Here is a 24003-nt window from a genome sequence, read left to right as displayed (position 1 = left end):
CTCAAACCTGTTTTTGTGCGATTTTTTTATTTGTGCTACTTTTTTTGTGCGGTATATGAAAATTTCAATCAAATTGGAACATAATTGACTTCTGTAAAATTTTTTAAAACTCTATTGGATGTTTTCTATGACATCATCAAGTTTTTTTTCATTTTTTATTCAGTAAAATTTTTTTCTCATACTTTTTTTTTGGTCTGGTATTTTAATAGCATAAAAATCAGAAATATTGTGTTATATTTGAACAGATGCAGTAAGTTAGCTCCCCTCCAGCTTTAGACTGCAGGTGTGAAATTTTCATGCCTTGTTAAATGAAAGAATAACACTTCCTGCAGCTATATTTATCAAATAAAATCATTTTATAACTATTATTTTTAACTTTTTAATGTTATATTTGTATTTAAGTGGAAATAATTAATTAATATAAAAAATAAAATTCTTAGAGTATTTTTTTTTTTCCATTAGGGATTACAGAAAAAGGCCCAAGGAGTTAAAAAAGCAATTCCTAGTTATTTCATATGGTTTTGAGTTATTTTCTACGTCAGACTTTTTTTTATGCGGTCCCTATTCACCGCATTAAAAAAAAAATACTTTTTAATTGTGTTGTGAAAACTATTTTGTATAGCTACTCGTGAAGTTTTGTGCAATTTTTTTTTTATGCGTTCCCTATCCACTGCACAAAAACAGGTTTGAGTGTATAAGTTATTGTAAAATATACATACAGATTTCTTTAATGATTTATCAAGGATATATTAAAAAGTCTTAAAAATACTTTTTAGTATTAGGATCAAATTTTCATTTCTGCATACAGTACATACTGATAACATAAATCAATTTAAATGTGAATTTTGTAAGCTTAATATATTTAAGTATTTCCAAATTAAACATTATTTATAATAGTATTATAATAAAAATGAGATTTATTCAAAGTTGATTTTTTTTTTCAGGATATAATTATGATATGTACAGACAAGATCCTCATGCCTATTATCGTTATTATGATCTATATAGATACGGATATAATAATTATAATTTTGGATATTATGATGAATTGTACAGAAATGATCCAAGGTTTGTATTATTTTAGTTTAATAATAATAATAATAATACTAAATTATATATTTAATAATAAAACAATAGTTTTTTATGTTTGAATAATTTCTTAGTTTCTGTTTAAATATTTTTAAAAGAAAATAATAAGTAAACATTATCAGCTTCAATGAACTTTTTAATCTATTATAAAGTTATGTAGGATTGGATTTTTCTTATAAAGATTAATTTGATCTATATGAAAAGTAACCCGTTGATGCATTAAATATTTTTAGTGTTAATTTCATGGTATATTTGAAATACAAACTGTCTTAAAATGTTTATTTATTGTATCAGCCAGAGTAAAATTTATTAATAAGAAGTGTATACACATAAACACAGTAGTCATATTTTAAGTTAAAAGATGAAATAAGCTGATAAACTTGATGATAGCAAGAAATTATTAAAAAGGTTGCGGCACAGCAAGTAGAAGTACATGGTTTACGTTTTAACTCCAAGAAAAAATTGTTGCAGCGCATGTTCACAACATCACATGACTCTGTGAACATCACACATTGACTCACGGGAAATTTGTTGAAAAAATGGCGGATACATTTAACATTGAGGGTTACCAGTGAAGGTAAATAAACAAATTAACTATTTTAAAGTATTTATAGGATGTTTAATAACAATAAATAATTATTTTTAATTAGCGTCGTATCTCCTACCATACAATCGGACAATAGGACTACCTCATACTTTTGTCGAGGGAAGTAGTGGCTTATGTAAATTTGAAAGCAGCTTGGAAAATTAACTTTTAGAAAATTTACAAATGTATTATGCTGTTGATGGTAGATGCTGTGAAAGAACAGACCTACCTTAAGATAAGCTATTATGAAGGCAAATACAGTCAAACCTGTTTTTATGCAGTGGATAGGGACCGCATAAAAAAAACGCATAAAAAATCGCACGAAACTTCATGAGTGGCTATCAAAAATAGTTTTTGCAACACAATTAAAAAAAATTTTTTTTTTATGCAGTCAATAGGGACCGCATTAAAAAAGTCTCACATAGAAAATAACTCAAGACCGTACGAAATAGAATTTATTGACAACGGATGTCAGCACTTGACTGCATCGTCTTGTCTATCGTCTGTTTTACATATTTTTGTCCAGGTGGTGTTTTGTTGACTTAAAAAATAAATTATTTCATTTTTCGCATATTTATGCAATAATATTACTATAATAAGTTTATTTAGCTATAATAAGTCAACGTGAGACATGACAAATCGCACGAGACTAGTCGCCAACTATACTGCACAAAAAAAAATCACATAAGAAAATCGCACAAATAAAAAATCGCACAAAAACAGACCGCATAAAAACAGGTTTGACTGTATATGTAAATTCCATTGGCACTTCACATCACTTGTTAAAAAATTGAATAATTAAATAATTTCTAGATTAAAATTGTCTGTTTCTTTACAATATTATTCATAAATGCTTAAATAATTATTATTTTAATAAAATAGGTCATAATTTTAACCCCACACACACACACACACACACACATACACACACACAAAAAAAAAGAAGTTTAAACCGATCTTCTAATCACCATGCTGACGTAGCGAACACCATTATCGATCGTCTAGAATTGCCAGATGGTGGCACTCGACGGTCCGCTGTTCATGTTTTGGGCTGAATACAACAACCACAACCTCTCTACTATATAAAGACGATTTTTGTTTCTTCAATATAGTTTTTGACAATTGCATTTGATTTGGAAAGAAAACTGTTTCTGAATTTTTTATTGCAATAGTGTTAGTCAAGGGTTACTTGTAAGCTGTTGCATGTTTTTCTTTAATATGATGATTAGTAAATTTTGAATAAAACTTATATAAGTTTTATTTACAGAAATACCAGCATTTTGTAAGTCTAGTTCATATTTGTTATGTGCTGTTCTCTTAATTTTTTTCATTCTGATATTAATAGTTAATCTAAACAATTAATTTCACTTTTTCTTAAGTTTTCATAAACACAATTTTAATTTCTCTAGTAGATTTAATAGTACTACTAACATATTAAATAGAAAAATAGAATGGATTACTTAGAAATTATGATTTGATCTTTTATTCTTTATATACGTCTTTACAGAATTATTGAATTATGTTTGCAAAATTTCCCTGTCATTGCCTGGCAGAGAGAGATATTAATTGGTTATTAAGAAGATAGAAAAATAATTTTTTCTAATTTATTTATAAAACATTTTAAGATTTATTTGGTAATTGCTAACTTACTGATTATAAGGAGATAAAAATCAGGCTTTTTTATCTGAATAATTTATTATAAGAATATTTTAAAATTGTGGAGTTTAATGCATTTAAGTAATTAATAAAAGTATTTATGTAATTTAAGCATTTAATTAATGATTAATGGATTAAAGATGGCTATGCCAGCCAAAATGAATTGGAAACTTCTTGTCATGATTTGAAAGAGCGAAGCAAAGCTGGGTTTTCTGTTGGAGTGCCGGGAAAAAACATTTAATTAAAAACATTGTGTCTAATTAAGGAATATTTTTAGCAATTTTGTCAAACATATGCCCAATGATATTAAAACTGCATTAGTGAGAAATTGATTTAAAAAAAGATTTTCTTAAATTTATGATTTTTTTTGTCCTCCTACAATGGAGACTTCTTAACTTTCTAGTTTGTAAATACCAATTAGAAAGGAGTTGAAAATTGTCTGTTCAATTCATTTAATTTCATTTTGAAAATTTAAACATGCATTAATATATAATTTATCAGGTAACCAAAAAAGTTCTGTCGTTTTTTGTTGAAAGAAAACAAACATAAAAATGTATAGGAAATAACATAATTTATTCATGAAAATAACCACCCTCACATTCTATAACCTTTTCCCAACGGGAAACAAGCTTATAAATTCCATTTTTATAAAAGTCACGATCTTTAGAGTTGAAAAACTTCTCTAACTCCATTTCCATAGCCTCTCTATTTCTGAACTGTCGATTTTGCAGATGATTATCTAGGCTTAAAAATAGGTGATAGTCAGAAGGGCTAATGTCAGGGGAATAAGGAGGGTGCAAAAGAAGTTTTCATCCAAGGGTCTGAATTGTGTCAGAGGTCACATGCACGACATAAGGCCTATAGCATTATTGTGTAGGAAAAGAATGCCTTTACGGTTCACTAAAGCTGGCTGTTTTTTCAAAAGTGATTGGTGAGCTCGACGGAGTTGGTCACTGTAGACGTTAGCACTAATAGTCTGGTCAGATGGTATAAGTTCATAGTGAACAATTTCATTTGCAGTCCACCATACGCACAATATTGGCAAGTGTCAATTGATGAGGTATCCATTTGCTAAGCTTGTAAACTTTCCCAAGACTATGCAAATGTTAATGGACAGTTTCATCATTTATGGAGAACCTTTGTGCTAACATCAGACAAGTTTGAGCAGAATCTTCGATTGCAGCCTGTAATTCATCATCATTAATGACATAAGGCTGCCCTTCTCGTGGCACATCTTTAAGCGACTCATTGCCAGAAGAAAATTTTCTAAACCACCTTTGGGTGGTTCGAGTGCTGACAGAACCTTGTCCGAAAGCCTGGCATATTTTTTGAGCCGTTTGCACAGCATTTGTTCCAAGTTTAAACTCATACAACGTACAAGCACGAATTGTAGAGCTTGGAGTACTCATCTTCCGGTCAATTTTTATAATATTAAGAGATAACCTTTCCGCTTCTCTTTATATAAGATGAGTCAGCATTAAATCTTGATTAACATATTGCTGGAATTTTAGTGCCGTCTATTGTGTATTGCGTGTAACATTCTTTAAACTTTGTAGTTTCACAAAAAAATGACAGAACTTTTTGGGTTATCTGATATAATGATGATGATGATGATTTTAGAGTGGATTAATTACCTATCCTTTTTATTCTTGCTAAAATAAAATTTGATAAAAATTGCTCTTGGATGTTTTTGAGATGAATAAATAATTTTGATTTCATCTTGTAGTGATTCAAAATTTTTCTCTATTGCTGAAGTTGTTTGTATAATTTGTCATCTTGTTGATTATATTGCAATAACAGTCTTAGTTTGTTTTGAGTGTTTTTTTAGTTAAACTTATATAGTATAGGGTTGTGGAATGTTTCTTGAACAAGATGCACTTTTGAATTTTCAGTTTCTATCTATTCCTATCATTATAATAAAGGTATTAGAAATTTACATTCTCTTACATATCATTTATGATGAATTATACTTGGATTTGTCATTGTTCGGAGCTTGACTGTTACTTAAATTGTTTTATTCAATCTGAACAAGTTACCATTTGAAATGATTTGCTTTAATTAAAATTATTTTTTAATTAGAAATAAGTTTATATAATAATATATATATATATATACTACTGATTAATTCAATTAAAAATTAATTTATATAAAATTAAATTTCATGTTTTATTGTCTATTTTCTAAAAATAGATATCAAGCACAATTAGATGAACGTTATCAAGAATATTATGCTCAGATGTCAAGAGAGACAGATTATGAACGTCTTAGTGTCCATTCTGGTAGAAGTTCGGTAAATGATGAATTGCAAAAAGATAGACAAAACAGGTAATTTCTTTTCATAGTTAATAATTAAAAATATTAAGTTTGTGTTTGAGATTTCAGAATTATTTACAGATATGCTGGTGACTTAGATCAGAGTTCTGTAGGTGGATCAGATTATTCAAATTATCATCAATATGATAGTAATTATGGAGTTGATTATACAAATTCCACAACACTAACTGAAAGAGGTTTGTATTATTTCATTTTTATTGAAGATTTTTAAATGTAATGTTTATTAAGTTACTTAAAATCCAATATTTATAATGGAAATTTAAGCTATACTATGAATAAACTATTCTGTATTTTCAATTTCAGTACTTTTTTACATTTTTTTAAGGTTTACATTATTTTTGGAATAATTTTAAATCTGTTACTAAAATTACAGGAAGAAAGCTATAAATTGATTTCAAGATGAAAGAACACTTACATAATTAATTTTAAAATTTAAAATTTTTTGTTTCTAAAATTTTAAAATATTTTTTATAGACTAACATTAAAAACACTTTTCTTAAATTTAATTTGCAATCACATGCAGTTTGTTTTTTCAGGATCACATGCAGTTTGTTTTTTCAGGATCACATGCGTAAGGTGACAATTTTTCACAGGTAATTATGCTGCATGCAGTTGCCATTCTTCAAATTTGATGATTCTGAGAGATCTTGTAATGCGTCCTCTCTGCAAATGCAAAATTTCAATGTTGTTTAGTTTACAAGATATCGTTTCTTTACAGAACAATATTCTTGACTGGAGTCCCATAGGGGGCCCCTTTAAACAGTAGTGTAAACTAATGTAAGATAAGGTCAGCTGGAAATATATGACAGGAGGGCTGAGGTGTTTCTCAGAAGGATCAGAAAATTATTATTATTGTTTTTTGCATGAAATAAATCCATGAAAATGTTTAAATTGTTGAAGGTCATAGCATTCCAGGCTATCTTATGGAGACAAATATTCAGTCATAGCAAATTGCAGACTGCCATATCATTACATCATGCATAGCTGACAAATATCCATATCATAACTACCTATTGCAGTAATCATGTAAGACTTTAATGCAGTGGGTGATTGGTTAACGAACAAATCGAATAACGAACACTTCACTGAACAAACACAATAAGAAGTGATGTAAAATAATGAATACCAATTGGTCTTCCCTTGTCTTCAGGCAACTTTTCAGAGCACGGGAGACATTGACATTGATGCTCAATCCGATATATACTGATAGTATTCCTCAGAACTTTGAAACTCTCCCTTGTAATTCCAGCCTTTTATTTTCCTGACAGTAACAATTCTTTTATAGTATTCACGAGACTGTCGGGCAGGTCCTTGTTAAGTTTTGCATGGGTTTTTATTTTTGAAAGGTGAGAGTATAATAGCAAAGGTAGAGAGTGGGCAGAAGATGTCTGATGTTGCTGGGCAGTATGGCTTAAACAGGTCTGCAGTAGGTTATGTTCAATCTTATCTACAAGAAGACTCAAGCAGCTAAAGGAGTAACAAAATCACATCTGAGAAATAAAGAACATTGAAGAGCTCATAATGAAACCTGAAACAGATCTGATGACAGAAAAATGCCAAGAAACACGGTGAGATATGTTTCCTTCTGAAAAAGAGGATTAATGCCGATAACTGCTATTAAAGATCTTTTGAAGTGGGGGATGTCAGATCAACGGTCTTAAAATGGCATACAAACCAGGTTGAGATTAATAAGCTTGGGTATATCTACAATTACAATGCTATTAATTAATTCTGAAAAATCCTGAAGAAGCGAGAAAAGCAATCGACTTTATTATATCGATTCTTTAACCCCCACAAACAGAAAAAACATGATTTAATAAAAATGTAAGATTATGTATGTATGTATTTTTCATATAAATAAACATAGTAAGAAAGTATATTTTTTTATTTTTTTATTTTTGGGGGTCTTCAGAATGAAATATTCAAATTCTCATAAAAACTTATGGTAAATTGATAATCAGTTAATGAACAATTCAGATAGCAAACAAAGTCGTGGAATGGATTATGTTCATTAACCAATTACCCACTGTGATGTCATTTTTGGTGTCAAAAATGACATTAATGAGGTCTTACATGTCACCAAAAATGATGTTGGAGTGGAAAATCACCATCTTATGCATGTGATTATGTGAAAATAAAGAAAAATTGTACTTGATTGCATGCATAATTTTCTTCAGAAGTTTTTGAGGGTCTGTGATATGTGGGAAAAATTTTTTTCAATGAAAATTTTAACACACGTGGATATCATGGAAGCACAGCTAAATACATCAATTTAGTGAGAAATACTCATGAAAAAAACTATTATGTGGAAAATTGCCACTATTACATATGATCATGGGTTAATAGTGTTAACTTTTTGTGACTAATATATACTTAAAATATCTAATTATCATGATCTATATGCTAGTTTTTGGAAATGTTTCCTATTTTATGTTATCTCTCTACTTTCTTGACCCAGTCTTACATCTCAAGGTTTTTTGATTCCACTTATTAATATTATCATATTGATTATCAGTTTTTCTATTAACCACTCAGCAGTGAGGGACATATATATATGTTGAGGGCAGTGGTGAGGGATGTATATATCTGCTAAATTCTTTTGGGGTATTTTTGGTAGAAACTAGCCAAAAATTACTGCAAAAAAAAAATTCACATGAAAAATGAATTATGTAACAATAAAAAAAGACTTTTCTTTACTAGACATCTAACTGTTTACAAATACTTTTTCTTAAACAGAAATGAGAAAAATTGCGTGAAAAAATACTTTAAAAATTTTCCAGATATTCTCCACTACTAAGGGATAGAACCATACCTGACTCTCCCACTGCTGAAAGGTTAAGTTCTTTTAATCATATATTTTAATCTGTCTTAACATCTGTTCTTTTATTTTACAATTTTGGTGCAAATAGTTTGCAATTGGTTGTATGACAATATACTTTGTATGCTTGTTAATTTGAGATTTATGGTGAATGAAATTGCCAACCAATATTTGTATCCAAACAGTTGAATGGCTGAAAGATTGGAGATAATGTATATGGGTGGAGATGGGTCTGAGGCAAGACTGTTTACATATTAAACTATTTATTGATTGAAGAATTGCTCACAAAATTCCATGGCTTGACAATGTCTGTACAATCAGTCTTTAGGTTTTCTAAAAGGCCCTAGGTCACTAGTTTACATCAGCAAATTGTCCCTTGATGGTTCATTGGTTCTTGGGTGGTGTCTTCAGTGGCACTAGTGGTAGTTGGCAGGAGTTGGATGCTCTTGAATAATGGGATAGGCTGCAATCTGATAATTGGAGACAAGGTGAGAAGCTTGGTACTTAGGATGCCTCGAAGAAGTCTGCCCTGTGAAAAGGATAGTGGATCTTGGGAAAGAACCTCATGTTCTTGAGACATGGGTCTGCCCTGTCCCATGTCTCAAGAACGTGAGGTTCTTTTCCAAGATCTACTGGTTTGTCCCCAAATTAGAAATTTGATTGATCTCGGATTACCTCTCATTGCTTTCTGATTGTTTTGTCATCTGTTTCTAAGGGAAACTTTAGACCAGATTGGGCCATGAGAAAGATCAGCACCAATGTTCAATTTGAGACTCATCTCATCACTGGCTGGATGATGATTAACAAACTTTGGAACATTTGCTTGTGTTTTCTGACATTAGGAAACTCATTACTTTCACATGATTGTTTTTAAACAAGGTATTTTATTATTTTGTCATTTCTATGATCATAAAGGTGAAAGTTTGATTTCCTGGTCAAATACTTATTAAAGTTTTGACATGTAGTTCAAGTCTCACTTGAGACATCACATGTTCTTATTAGAATACAGTACTACCTATATGTAATTACTTAGTTTCATCTGTTTCTAAGACATATGTTGTTGCTTTCAAATTTGTTTTTGATTTTAATTATATTGAGAAAAACTAATGATTTTCTGACTATTATCTGTCATACTATAATTCAATAATTTTTTATCTATGAGCCATTTAATTGAAACATAGTGAATTGCAACTCATTATATACTTTATTCAAATATATTGTTCTCATAAATATCACTTGGTACTTGTATCAAATATTTCATCTTGTAAATTGCAAAGAGAGGACAGAGGAAACAGGTCATTATTAAATTCTTATATATTACTCATTAATAAGGGTCACACTATATAAACATATGATCAATGTTGAAGTTTTACTTGTTTATCTTGAAATTATTAAATACCTTTTTGTATCATAATTTTACTAATTAATGTCTGTCGAAATTAAACATTTGTCCATTAGTTTTTGGATAATATACCTGTGCTAGAAAATCTTAAATTATAAAATGAAAGTTAAAAGAATAAACAATATTAAATCCTTTTTTTCTCCTGATATATAGTAAGTAATGCAGTAATATTTATTATATTATATTTATTTGATAAAAAAATCTCAATAATATAATTTTATTACAAAATACATTCAATTAGTCATAATAATAATTTATTTAGTTAAATATTGGAACACATTGAAATCATGAATGAAAGGAAATACAGATATAGTTTAATTTTTAAAAATATTTTAATATCAAATATATTATTACATAGATTTTGCATAGTGATCATAAGTCAGTTCTTATGCTTTAAATTAGCTTTTTACATTTCAAAAATAATTTCTTTGCATTTTGTTTTTTGTGATTCATTGTGTTGAGGTTTTTTTTAAATTCTTGAAAATATGAAAAATTTTTTTGACAATATTATTTTACTAATTTGAAACCATGTCATTCTATGTCTTTGTTTCACAAGCATGATAAAAGTGCATTCAATTAGACACTAAGCAGCTTTAAATAAAAGGATGAAAAGCTGCCTAGTATCTGATTGAATGCACTTTATCATGCTTGTGAAACAAAAAATATTATTTTAGTTTTTCAAATTTACATTATAAACTATTTAAACATAATTAATGCATATATACAGTGATACTTTGTACTTCAAATGCTAAATTTGACAAAAATTTACCTTGGAGTTTGAACTACATGCACAGTAAAAAATGCACTGGAAGCATAAATGCAATCTGTTGTGTGTCCAAGTTGTCTCTTGCTCTTGTATTATACTTGTATGTTTTCAGTTTCTTTTTTCACTTTATTTTTGGTATTTGGTTATATATATTGTACGTTGTTCATTGATTTTCAAGTTTCTTCCTACAATTTTTTTTTTGCCAACAACTTTTGGAAGTCCCATACAGTGGCATAGCTAGGATTCTTCGGACCCGGTGCAAAACCAGATTTGTGGGCCCCCGAAAAAATTTTTCGGGTCTTTTTCGTGATTTTGGGGCCCCATGGGCTTATCATTTTCCAGGTGCCCAGTGCGGACCACACCTACCACAGCCCCTAGCTATGCCATTGGTCCCATACATTCTTTATTCTTTCCTTTAGTTCAAAATTTCTCAAATGGAACTTTTTAAACCAATATGACACATTTGAAGTTTTGGAACATCTTCCTCATACACATTGCAAAATTTTTTTTTGCTGTTGGTACAGCATTTTATCCTTCCCAAAAATTGTAAGCATAATATGCCCAATGAGCATTTTATCTGAAGTCATTACAATTTGATTTTATTGAAAAAAACTTAATGTAAAAAGTTTAAAATAAGCTTCTAAATAAAGAATATAATCTCACATTAGCAATAATGTGCTAAATTTCACAACTGTTATAATTAAATCACACATCTATATTAAATAAACCTGTTAAAAAAATACACAAAACTCTGTTCCATCCAGTATAAAGGTTACATATTATTATGGCTTCCAACAAATTCTAAGAAGGTTATATATTGATGATTGAGGTGAAAAAGGAACTTATCTCAAAGCATGAAAGTGGTGAATCTGGTGGCCATATTTAAGATGCTGAAGTCAATGGTGTGCAACCAGTAAATGCAATTTTTATTTTATTATACAGTAATTACATATTTTATTTACTGTTTTTGTGTTTTATTATTGGAACATTTAATTGTTATTTTTATCTTAAATTATATACAGTAAAAACTGCTTAGGTGACCACCTGCATTCGACAGGCACCTGTCAAAATGGGCAAAAATTTCTGGCAAGGAATAGTTTGTACATAATCTTCATTCAAGTTACCCGTATTTAACGATCACCTGTGTAGCATGACCACATGCATCAATTTTTGGTCCAAAACAACATACAACTGTAATAAGTGACCACTTCCACGAATATATCTGGTCTAAACTCTTGTTGGAACCCATCTCAGACACTTCTCCCACCCCTAAAATTAGGTGCAGGTGTTAATGAATTAGTCTAGCAACAAAAGAAATTCATTTCAGTTTATTTGAAATTGTCCCAAAAGTAAAGAAATGGGAAGTGCTGTCGTTAGACTATTGGGTTAAAGTTATCAGAAAAAGTGAAAATGGTTTATCACAATGGCAATTAGCCGCAAAGTTTAACTGTGGGAAAACGAAATTTATTTTACTGCAGACCTACGGTATTTTCCTTAGGGGTATAAAATAGTGTATACAATACAATTAATCGGCTGGTCTCGTCATTTGAGAAAATTTATTTTATTTATTTATTTTTTTTGAAGCTCATTTACAGTACATGTGCAATAAATAGTTTCTGTATCAACTTACCTTATTTCTGCAATATTTTTATAAAAACAATATTCAAGTAATTTTTGTAGGCAAACAATAAACACATTAACAGAGCATTACAGGCAACCTTTTTTTTTCGATTCCGCGATTGTCATTGATGTAATGAAATTGTATTAGGAGAAAAAATAATAAAATCATTTTATTATTAATTAATAATTTTTTATTGTACTTAAGAAAATATTAAATATTTAAAAATACAGTATTTTTAAAGTTAAAATAAGATTAAACTAACGAAAACCAAAGCCAAAGTGGTGGAGAGATACCATGTGCTTTTATATCAATGACGTAATACACGTAACTGAGGAGCAAACGAAGAGAACCAACTTGAATTAATTATTTTGGAAAAAAGAAAGTGTGCATTTTAATCGAGAAAATGTGAATACTGTATTAATCTTTAAAATACTGGTATTAAATCTGTCTTATAAAATCATGACGACTCCGGTAAATTAAGCTATCCGATAAGAATAAAATACAGTCCCAATGTAGCGCTATTGTTGAAAAAATTCTCTTATTTTTGCTCACCTCGAATTTTGCTTAGTGTATACAGCTTTTGACTATACCTGTGCGCAAAATACATGCGGAAATACAGTATTGGACAACCACTTGTCTAAAAGATCACTTTTTGAAGGAACCGTAAGTGGTCACCATAGACAGGATTTACTATATTTGCTGTTTTTGGTTTATTGAAATGGGTATTGTTTAGGGTTTGGGAATGAATTCACTTTCCATTAATTTTAAGGGAAAAGATTGATTCCTTCAAATGATTGAGTGTAAACTGCCTCCTGGAATGAATTCAATTTAAAGAATGCGGCACCACTGTATATGAAAGATACAACATCCAGTTATGTTTTGATAGAGATAAGAACATGAAAATTTAAACCAAGTAATAATAAGACAATTTTTCCATTACATTTTGTTCAAACTGTTTTATTCTTTTTAACTTTTATTTTTCTGAAGTTTCTCATCAATTCTTCAACAGTAGTTAAATTAACAGCAACATTATCCACTTATTTTATGGCATTCTAAACTTGACTAAAAATATTAGTTCTCCTTATTTTTGTTTGTAGAATTTTTATATTTAATATGGCAAATTAAAAGTAATAACTAATAAAAGCAGAAAATAAAAAAGCATATTGGAAAAATATCTTTTTAAATAAATAAGCTAAATTGAGTGTAGAATGAACAAAATGTTTTTATAGATATGAACATTTTACAAACTTTTTAATATTTATCAAAAATTTAATTACAGAGCAATCATCAACAGCAAGGTTAACACCAACAAAATTTTCCTGTCCGCATCCAGTATCGTGTTTTAGTCCAGGAGGTTTATTTATTACAGTTTTTACAAATTTATCTGAAACAGTTAGATCATCTAATGTACAAATACATAGCATGCAGGTGAGTAACAATAAACAGAAAAAGTATTTTTTTAAAATTTGAACAATGAAAAATAATGTAATTATATTAAATTATAATATATAAATATCAATAAAATGCAATTTTTAGGAATTATTTCCTGTAGAAGATGAATGTGTTAAAGAGCTACAAATATTTCCTGGTCCTCTTCAAAGGCATGTCTTTTACAAAATAATAATAATTAATAATAATAGTAATTTTGTTATAACATTATTATTTTTTAATAGAGGTAAAACCCATAAAAATGATGTAATACAGTTCTGTCAGAAGAAAATTCAACAGTTAAAAACTAAACAAGTTACAGATCGGGAGTCATGCATTTTATTATGGGAATTAATGATTAGGCTTCTACGACAAAATGGGGTAAAATTTTTATCATATCTTAAATTCTTGTAAGAAGTTGATAAATTATTTCTAAAAATGTTAAAATATAATGATATGTAATTTCATTATAAGCAGATCTAGTTTATTTATTTAATAATAATTTTCCAGTGTGTAGCAGGAACTGATGTAGCGGAATTATTATTAAACAATCATGAAATTTTAAATCCAGTATCCAAACGCTCAGCCGATGTAACACATACAGATGGTACCCTATCAGATATAGGAGAATCTACAAAACAAATTTCAACTGCAGATACACCATCTCCAGATGAAGGAATAGTAGTAACACATGATAGAACAATTTTAAATTCATCAGAATCCATGAATATAGAAAAAGTTACACAAAAATTTAGAGAATTTCTTTTATTTGGTGGAAAACAGGTTAGATTTAATCTTTTATAGTTAGAATATTGATTTCTATTTGTGTTTATAAATCTCTCACTTACAGGATGCTTTAGAATGGGCTATGAAGCATAATTTATGGGGTCATGCTTTGTTTCTTGCATCAAAAATGGATCCACATAATTATGCAAATGTTATGAAGAGATTTGCAAATTCTTTAGCACCTAATGATCCTTTACAAACATTATATCAGTTAATGTCTGGTCGACAGCCAGCTTCTGTTACGGTAATAATAAATTTTAAAAAATCTCACTTAGTATGTTTAGATTTAAATTTTCAGGAAAAAAATATATGTAATTTAGATGCTTGTTTAATTGTTCTTTTAATTATAATTGTAAAGATGTAAGCAACCTTTTGAAAGTTTCTTTACTTATTTATGCAATTTTATATTTCTAGCGAATAGTAGATGAAAAATGGGGAGATTGGAGGCCACATTTGGCTATGATACTTTCCAATCCTTCTTCTAGAACTGAAGTAGATTTGAGAAGTATAACAACTTTGGGTGATACCTTAGGTAAGTTTTACAAATTCTGCAAACTTTTATTTTTCTGTTTTAAATTTAAAGATCAATAAAGTTTTTTTAATTCAATTCTTCTAGTATTAAGAATAAAAGAAAAATTTAAATCAAAACAGTTTTTATTCTTTATTTTATGTTATATCATATGAAATAATTCAAGAAAAATATAAGTACTGTGTTGTTAATTATAGCAATTATACAAACATATCAAAATGTAGTTTGAAAATTTATAGATAAAAAATATTGATATCATGTAAGATTTTATATTTGAACATACTCTAAAACCTAATTTATAGTTAAAGCCAAATAAACTGCATTTATTATAATTATTAAACCTAGCACAAGATGGCAGCATTTACCTCTAGACAAATTATTTAGTATTTAATTAATTACATAGCCATATTAAAGCCTGGTAATTCAGCAGTTTATTTTACTTCAGAAATTAATGTTAAGGAGAGACGTTTCAAATCATGATACCAAAGAAAATTGTTAAAAAATAATAATAAGACAAAGGACAAGGTAGTAGAAGGGAAAAGAGTGAAAGATCAGTGAGGAGAAAAGAAAATAAGATTAAACATTGATAACATGAGAATGTATATTATGAAAAGATGTGTCAAAGGGGGACAGATGTAGTTTACAAGATGTTCACTTAAACATCTATCCAGGGGCAAAAATAATTCTTCCAGAATTACACAGAATTACAGAATTCATTCCAGAATTACTGGAATTATACAGAATTCCAGTATGCATGTGGTGCATGATAGTTTCAATGCTAAAACAATCAAGGGGAATCAATTTAAGATGAATAACTTAACAAATAAATAATTTCTGACTGTAAGGAATAAAGACAACATTACAGAAATTATTGAAATGTCAATTTCTGTAATGTTTTATTTTGTTAGTGTTAAAATAACCATATTCAGTGGCAATACAAAGGTGTAGATGTTGAACATAGCATTCCTGGTGTTTCTATTTCAAAGGTCTATTGTACTCCTCTCCAGTTCTGTATGATGTTGGCTTTATATACCAATACTTTTAGATGACCCCACAGGAAAAAATCCACTGGGGATCAAGCCTGGGAAATGTAGTGGCCATGGAATGGGATTGTGTTATCTTATTCAGCAGTTGCCATACATTCCTGCACCTGTGAAGTCTAGTGATGATTCATACACAACCAACCTGAATAATACTCTCAATGAACTCTTTAACTATCACTTTCCTTTTGACGACCCTGGCAGTGATACAGAAGCCCAGAGTGAATTACGTAACAGGACCGCTCAACCCACTAACCAAGACGATGATCGCCCCTTCACGTATAATGATGTCAATCATGCAATAAAACTGATCAACAACAGGAAGGCCCCTGGCCTAGATCAAATCACAGGCAAGATGATTAAAGAGGCATTCATAACTATTCCAACAACATTTATTACTTTGTTCAACCGTTGCCTCTCTTTGGGATACTTCCCAAAAGACTGGAAAGTTGCATCGGTCAAGTTTATTAGGAAACGCTCTAACGAGACACCGAAATATGCAAAGGATTATAGGCCTATCTGCCTGCTTCCGGTTATTGGCAAGGTTCTCGACAGACTTGTTATTACTAGAATCCTTTCCTTCCTTAGGAAGAACGATCTCCTTAGCCCACACCAGCATGGCTTTACGCCCGGAAGGTCTACATCAACTGCTCTAACAAAAATCATCGATTATATTAAACAAGCCAAAGCGGAGGGTAAACACACACTCCTTGCCTCAATTGACTTTCGTGGGGCTTTTGATAACCTGTGGTGGCCTGCTATTCTGTATCAACTCCAAATCCATCGCTGCCCAAGGAACTTATATGGTCTCATAAAAAGCTTTATCAGTGATAGAAAAGCTGGCCTTTATATTAATAACGTCAACTACACCCACCACGTTACCATGGGTTGCCCGCAGGGCTCTATAGCGGGGCCTGGCCTCTGGACCATTGTACATAATGATTTGCTCACTAGTATCAACAGCACCAATAATAACAACAACCACCTTTTACAAGGTTACGCAGATGATACGGTCATCCTCGTATCGGACAAAAACAGTGATAATCTACCTATTCTCTGTAATAGCCTCCTCACCAAGATCTCGAACTGGAGTGCCAAAGTTAAATTACCTATTAACTATTCGAAATGCTCCTACATAATTTTCTCAAAAGCCACCCCGCTTCAGAGGAGTCCACGTATAGAAATTGATGGTATCCGTATCTCTCGGGTCAGAGAATTCACCTACCTTGGAGTCAGACTAGAGCAACGGCTGCAGTGGACCAGCCACATTGATATGATGGTTGCTAGGGCCACAAAAGCATCAAACGCCCTCACCAGCATTGCTAAAAATACCTGGGGCATCGGCTTTAAAGCGGCCAAACATATCTACCTTGGGGCCATCGAGCCAATTCTATTATATGCAGCCCCTGTCTGGGCTGATGCCACGTCAAAGATGTATATCCAAAGAAAACTTCTGAAGGCCCAGAGAGTTGCTGCTCTTAGAATATGCAGAGCGTATCGGACAGCTCCGACCTCTGCTCTATTGGTTATTGCTGGCCTGATCCCTATTCACATTAAGGCCAGAATGATGTTGAGAAACTGGAAGGCCAATAACCTCTTTCTTGATGATTGCCCTATCAACAATATTGGTAACAGTGACATCCTCTCAGAACTACCTAATAACCTCAAGGAAGACATTTTCTTCTATGGAACAGAACTAAAGAGCACTGCCTCAAACATTCTCCAGGATTATCCTTCAACCATCAATGAATTATCTGACCATAATGATACCAACGATATATCCATTTTCACTGATGGATCTAAAAACAATGACAAGGTGGGTGCTGCTTTTGTTCTCTACGACCACCAGACAGGGAAGACTCACCGCTCTGCCTTCAAACTTGGCCCACATTGTTCTGTTCCTCAAGCAGAGATCCTTGCCATCACTAAGGCAATGGATCATGTTTTTGCCGACTGGTTCCCACATTCTAAATCCATCACAATCTATTCGGACTGCATGACTGCAATTTGCTCCATTACTGGCCTAGGAAAAAGGGGAGATAATGTTCTTCGTATTCATCGTTACCTCACGCACAATACTCATGGACATAACATACATTTTAAGTGGGTGCGTGGGCACTCAGGTGTCATTGGTAACGAAGCCGCTGACCACCTTGCAAAATCTGCAGCCATCTCCTCACTCCCCTCCTGCTACAATAAAATTCCTTTCTCCAAGATCAAGTACTGGAACTATCAAATTGCCATTCAACAGTGGCAAGAGGAATGGAATAGCAGCAATACTGGTAGACTGACTTTTGATTTTATTCCCAGCATCACTCGCCGTCTGGAATGGAAACACTTTTCACCATCCTTTGCCATGACCCAGCTCCTCACTGGCCATGGCAATTTTCATGCATATCTGAAACGCTTCCGCATTCGTGATGATGATGTGTGCACTTGTGACAATTCATCTGTCCAAGACAGTAAACATCTTCTTTTTGACTGTTGCCTATTTGACAGCAAAAGAAACAATCTCCTTGGAAGTGTTCTCCATGCTGGTTACAACTGGCCTTGCCCTCTCAAGGTTCTCATTGAAAACAAAGACATCTACCATAATCTTAGCGACTTCTTGTTGGCAACAGAAGCACTAAACCCATCGAGGCATCTGCCCAACACCGATGGTAGGCGTGACACTGCATGAATGATCTGTTTTTTTTTTTTTGGTAGTGTGTCTGCCTCGTGCTGTATGTGTTCCCCATGCCTCTTTGCATAACCCTTGGTTGTGTTTACACTCATGCTGTGTCAAGTACCTCCTGTTGTTTTCATGCTCTTAAGAGGTATTCTTCTGTATCTTACTGCTGTAACATAATTTAACCCTTATGTTTGTACTACCTCCCATGTGTTTTCGCGTTTGGCAAATCTTGCCGTCCTTTACTATTGTAATCCTAATTACTGTCGGTTCCTCCTATGTATATTGTGCTCGCTGTGTATCTTGTTTATGCTTGTCGCGCCATCTTGTTCATAGTTTTATATTTTATTCTGTTTTTATCCTTATACTCCTTTTGTATTCATGATATATTTTGTATTTTTGTTATTTTGATAAATGCGTTGCAGGCGCCCTGAGCTCTCACCTGTACCCTGACCTTATCTTCATCCACTTCTCTTCACCACTCTCCCATCCTTCTTTCACCACCTTTCTTACCTCCAGGTCGTACCTCTGAGTGAAACCTGGAGTCCCCCTTTTCCAATTATTATTATTATTATTACCAGTGTGAGTCACTGATGCACATTTGTCAGGGAATGAGCCATCATGCAGTTATATTGGCCCTATATAATAACTCTTTCTATTTTCATTGCATTTATTCCTAATGTCTTAGATCTGAAATCTTATCTTCTTTATTTCTTACTCTGAAAAATATAGTAGAGCATCGTTTATCCGAATCAATTGGGGACTGGGGTTGTTCGTATAACTGATTTTTTCGGATAACCAATTATGTACGAAAAAATATATTAACCTATCCGATGTTGAATTTTTCTCTGTTGTGTGTCACTTCGTGTTGAATTTTCGTCGATTTTAAGCCCAATGAAAATTTTTATAATAATAATCGAGGCTATTGTATCGTTAAAAATTATTTCTTTATTTTGTATAAACAAAATAAATATATTGAAAAATATAAAAACAAAAAAATTATATTTTAGAAGTTAATCTAGTATCAAAAACATTTGATTCAGCACGACACAGTCCGACCGGAAAGCTTTCGGTTGACCGGCTTTCGGATAAACGATGCTCTACTGTATATTTATTTACCTATACAAGGTATTCAATTAAAAAGTGCCAATGGCAAGTTATCAAGCCATTCATCTACTGTTTTGTTTAAAATGCTCAGATATTGATTTATTTACAGTACAATTAATGAATATGAAACCAAGAAGTTGCTCAACTTAAATTCCACACCAAATGTTTAGAGTAAAACACACTTGGTGTTGCATATGTTGCATGCATCATGCGGCACAGTCTGCCCATTCATGCACATTGTGAGTTATACACTTTATTCTGGAAACAGTGTCTTGTCAGTTCATAAACTGTTCTGAAGGAGTTATGGAGTTATGATTGGTCATGCTGTAAATTTAACATCATGCGTGTTGTACCACTCAAATTACTGTGTGGCATCCTTTGCACATTGTGTCAGTAGAAACTATACATGTTATGGCAATATAATTTTTGATGTCTGTGTTCTACTGCAGTCTACAATCTAACCTAACCTAACCTAACAAATGCTAGAAAGATCTCTTTACTTTTGAATAGATTTTTAATTGGATACCTTGTATAGTAAAAGGAATAACATATTTTTCAGGGTTAGAAATGAAAGATAAGATTTCAGATCTAAGACAATCAGAAATGAATGCATTGAAAAATAGAGAGAGTTACTACTATATAGGGCCAATGATTAGAACATTAAAATTAAAAAGAGGATAGAGAAACATTGAAATGATATGAAGAAGAAGGTAAGATCAAGGCTAACAAGGGATTTAAAAATGAATTGGAAGCTAACTAGACTGTTGTATAAGCAAGAGGATACTACAAGTATAAGAATAGTGGAGCAAATATGCCTTTGTCTTTATGTGGCAAGCTGAAATTATGAAGTGATGAACAAGAATGATATGGATGAATTGTGTGTGGCACATAGAGGATTTTTTACAATTTTTAATGACAGCTTTTGGTTTACCTAAACTTACTATTGGATGAATTCATATTTGCAATTTAAAATCTAGTAGTGCATAACTTGCATTTTTTTTTCCTAAGTTAACTTTAAAACACAAATAAACTGTAGATTACGCACTGAAAATTATGATACATAAAATGGCTAAAATTGTAGACATTACACAACTTTATTATGTATTAAATAATAAGAAAATGTTGTTTTATATATATATATACAGGGTGGGCCAACGAAAACAAAACGGCAGAGTGTTCGTGTTCGTCCAAGCAAATCGCTCGGACAGGTCGATTTTATTTTCGAGGGGACATCTTATGCAATAAAGTTTTTACGAATCTGAATATTAACTAAACAAACATTTTTTTTTTTGAAACAAATGTTTGTTTAGATAATACAAAATAAATGAGTTTTTAAAATTTTTGTTGTCTGTTGTATTCAGAATCGCAAAAACTTTATTGCAAAAGATGTCCCCTCAAGAATAAAATCGACCTGTCCGAGCGATTTGCTTGGACGAACACGAACACTCTGCCGTTTTGTTTTTGTTGGCCCACCCTGTGTGTGTGTGTATATATATATATATAAATTAATTATTATATTTAATTGATATACTTTTATTGTAGCATCTCTTGGATGTTTATCTGCTGCTCATTTTTGTTACTTAATGGCTCAGCTGGATTTTGGATCTTACTCCAGTAAATCAAGCAAACTTGTATTATTAGGATCAAGTAATTTGTATGTATTACTGATAAATTATATTTATAATTATTGATACATTTTTATTGTATTTTATGTTTATTAGTCTGTTATTTTTTGTGAATACTTTTAGTGTTATTGTTGATGTTTTTTGTTCTAATATGAATTTTTATTTAATATATTGAAAAACAGAATATTCTATTTTGTTAGGTTATCAAATATATTGTGTATTGTAATTGCTTTGATAAAATTGTTTGCAAATGTACTGTCATATTAACAAACTTCAAAATTATTAGGCAGGTTTAAGATTTCATATAATGTTAAAAATGTGTAATATATTAAAATAAATTCTGTTAAAACAAACATAAATTTCCACTCATGTTTGTCTCTCCATCCTTAATCTTGAGCAGTGGTTCTTAACCTGGGATGCATGCACCCTCGGGTGCGAGAGAAATTTCAAAAATTTTTAAAAAAATAGCTAATGCACATATGGAAATAGAATTTGAAAAACTAGACTAAGAACAGTTTTTGTGTAAACAGTTAGAAGCTTATCCACAACTGGCAAAAGCAGCACTAGAAACACTTTTACCATTTGCCATACCTACCATTGTGAAATGGGATTTTCAGCACTTTTGCATATCAAAACAAAAGCCAGAAATCGCTTAAATGCATCTGATGACTTACATGTGGCTCTTTGAAAAAAAGAGCCTCATTTTAATAGAATTATTATAAATAAACAACAACCACCTAGCCATTAAAATTTAAATATTGCTTTTTATGTTTTACAGTAAAATATATTGTAAATAAACATGGCATTTGTTTTTTAAGCAATAAATGTTTTTTCTTAAATAAAAAATATACACACATTTTTTAAGGAGGATGCAAGAACTTATTTTCAGATTCAAGGGGGTGCTGACCACTAAAAAGGTTAAGAACCACTGATCTTGAGAATGGAGTTAGATGAAAATTGAGACCAGATATGGAAATATTGGGAGCTGTAGGCCCCAATTATCTATGTAAGAACTCTTCATCTAGACTGGAAGTCACATGATTTAAATTCAAAAATTTTCCCCAGAATGAAGTTAGATAGATCAGTGTTTCTCAAACTTTTTGGTCCCCCCCCCCTTTTTGCACTTAAAAATTTCAAAGGACCCCCAAAGAATGACTGTGTAGGAAAGCATCCTGGAGGGAGGGGGTTAAGTACCCCCTCATGGTGCTCACTCGCTCCAGTGCTGCCAGCTAAAAATGATAATAAAATAATATTGGAGTAGCCCAAGACATAGCCAAATATTGCAGCACCACAGCATTAGCGGAAATTTAAATTTGCTGACTGAAAAGCTTTCGGTTGATCAGTTTTTGGATAATTGATGCCCTACTGTATTTCTAACTCGACTTGCCTACAGACCCAACGCTGCTAGCGAACACCGTTCCAAATGACAATGTTGTTCTATCATAGTATAGGCTAAGAGTGGAACTCAGGGGATTCCCCAATAGCGCACAAATTTATGAATATTAGGCTCATATTAAAATATTTATATTTTTTTTATTATTTATATGTGCAATTTATTTAAGTAAAAATTATTTTATATATTTTTTATTTCTATTATTTCTAAACATGAATCCATAGTAAATTTGTAAAATATTTGAAAAAAATTGATCTGGCATCAATTTTTCAGTGACCCCCCAAATATTTTTTGCGACCCCCACTTTGAGAATCACTGAAATAGATGATCAGCATGACTCTCTTGTTAGCAGGAAAAATATGATGTATAGGGGCAAGACACTACTTAAATCCAGAGCACATATTTTAAATTAATTAAATTAAAAATTGCAGCCTAGCATTGTGATGATGTCACAATAAATAATTGCTCATATGTGTAAGCATATAAAAATAAAGATATAAAATAAATGTATTTACTGGAAACAAAGGTGATGTGAATATACAACTTTAAAAAAATATTATCATCATTTATTATATTGATCACCTGCAATATATTGATATTAATTGCTATATGTTAAAAATCACTAGCTTTTTCAATAATGACCTTTTACTCATATTAATTTTCTTAAGACTTTAATAGCACTGAAATGAATTCTATTGTACTTCAATGTATTTCATACTTCCTTTACAATTGTTATGAATTAATATACTTATAGTAATTCATAAAAATTTATAAATATTTAACAAGCATTATTTTATGGGTGCCAGATAAAATATCTAGGACCCAGCTTATTCTGACCTCTAGAGTTGTTTGGATGGTTTTACTGTTACATGCTACTTTGTAGGAAGTATGAAGTATTGGTCCATATTATTTTTCAGATAAAAGTCCTACATATACCCAATATTCTATGCATTAGTTTCAATGCAATATATTAAAAACACTTGAAACTAATATATTTGTTTAGTTAAAATTATTATATTATCTATTACTATTGAGATTATGACTACAGTGGGGTCAATACAACAAAATTTCATTTAGTGGTATTTTATTTTTTTGAAATATAAATGCATGCTAACAAAAAATTAAAAATCTTAGTTTTATTATAATAAATTACAT

General features: G+C 31.0%; 1 protein-coding gene across 3 annotated transcripts in view; it reads left to right on the top strand.

Moving 5' to 3' along the window:
- Window positions 1-24003, top strand: part of Sec16 (Secretory 16) — a 149373-nt gene that overhangs the window by 65998 nt on the left and 59372 nt on the right. For all 3 annotated transcript variants that reach the window (XM_067285302.1, XM_067285298.1, XM_067285310.1), the window contains 10 exons: window positions 945-1068; window positions 5522-5656; window positions 5726-5841; window positions 13552-13700; window positions 13809-13873; window positions 13946-14081; window positions 14211-14483; window positions 14551-14730; window positions 14901-15018; window positions 21373-21484. In XM_067285302.1, coding sequence (XP_067141403.1) covers window positions 945-1068; window positions 5522-5656; window positions 5726-5841; window positions 13552-13700; window positions 13809-13873; window positions 13946-14081; window positions 14211-14483; window positions 14551-14730; window positions 14901-15018; window positions 21373-21484 — 1408 coding nt within the window. The remainder of the gene's footprint in view (window positions 1-944; window positions 1069-5521; window positions 5657-5725; window positions 5842-13551; window positions 13701-13808; window positions 13874-13945; window positions 14082-14210; window positions 14484-14550; window positions 14731-14900; window positions 15019-21372; window positions 21485-24003) is intronic.

The sequence above is a fragment of the Centruroides vittatus genome, unplaced genomic scaffold (genome assembly GCF_030686945.1).
Source record: "Centruroides vittatus isolate TY-2023 unplaced genomic scaffold, ASM3068694v2 contig_1224, whole genome shotgun sequence".
NCBI lineage: Eukaryota > Metazoa > Arthropoda > Arachnida > Scorpiones > Buthidae > Centruroides > Centruroides vittatus.
This window is presented reverse-complemented; position numbering and strand designations above follow the sequence as displayed.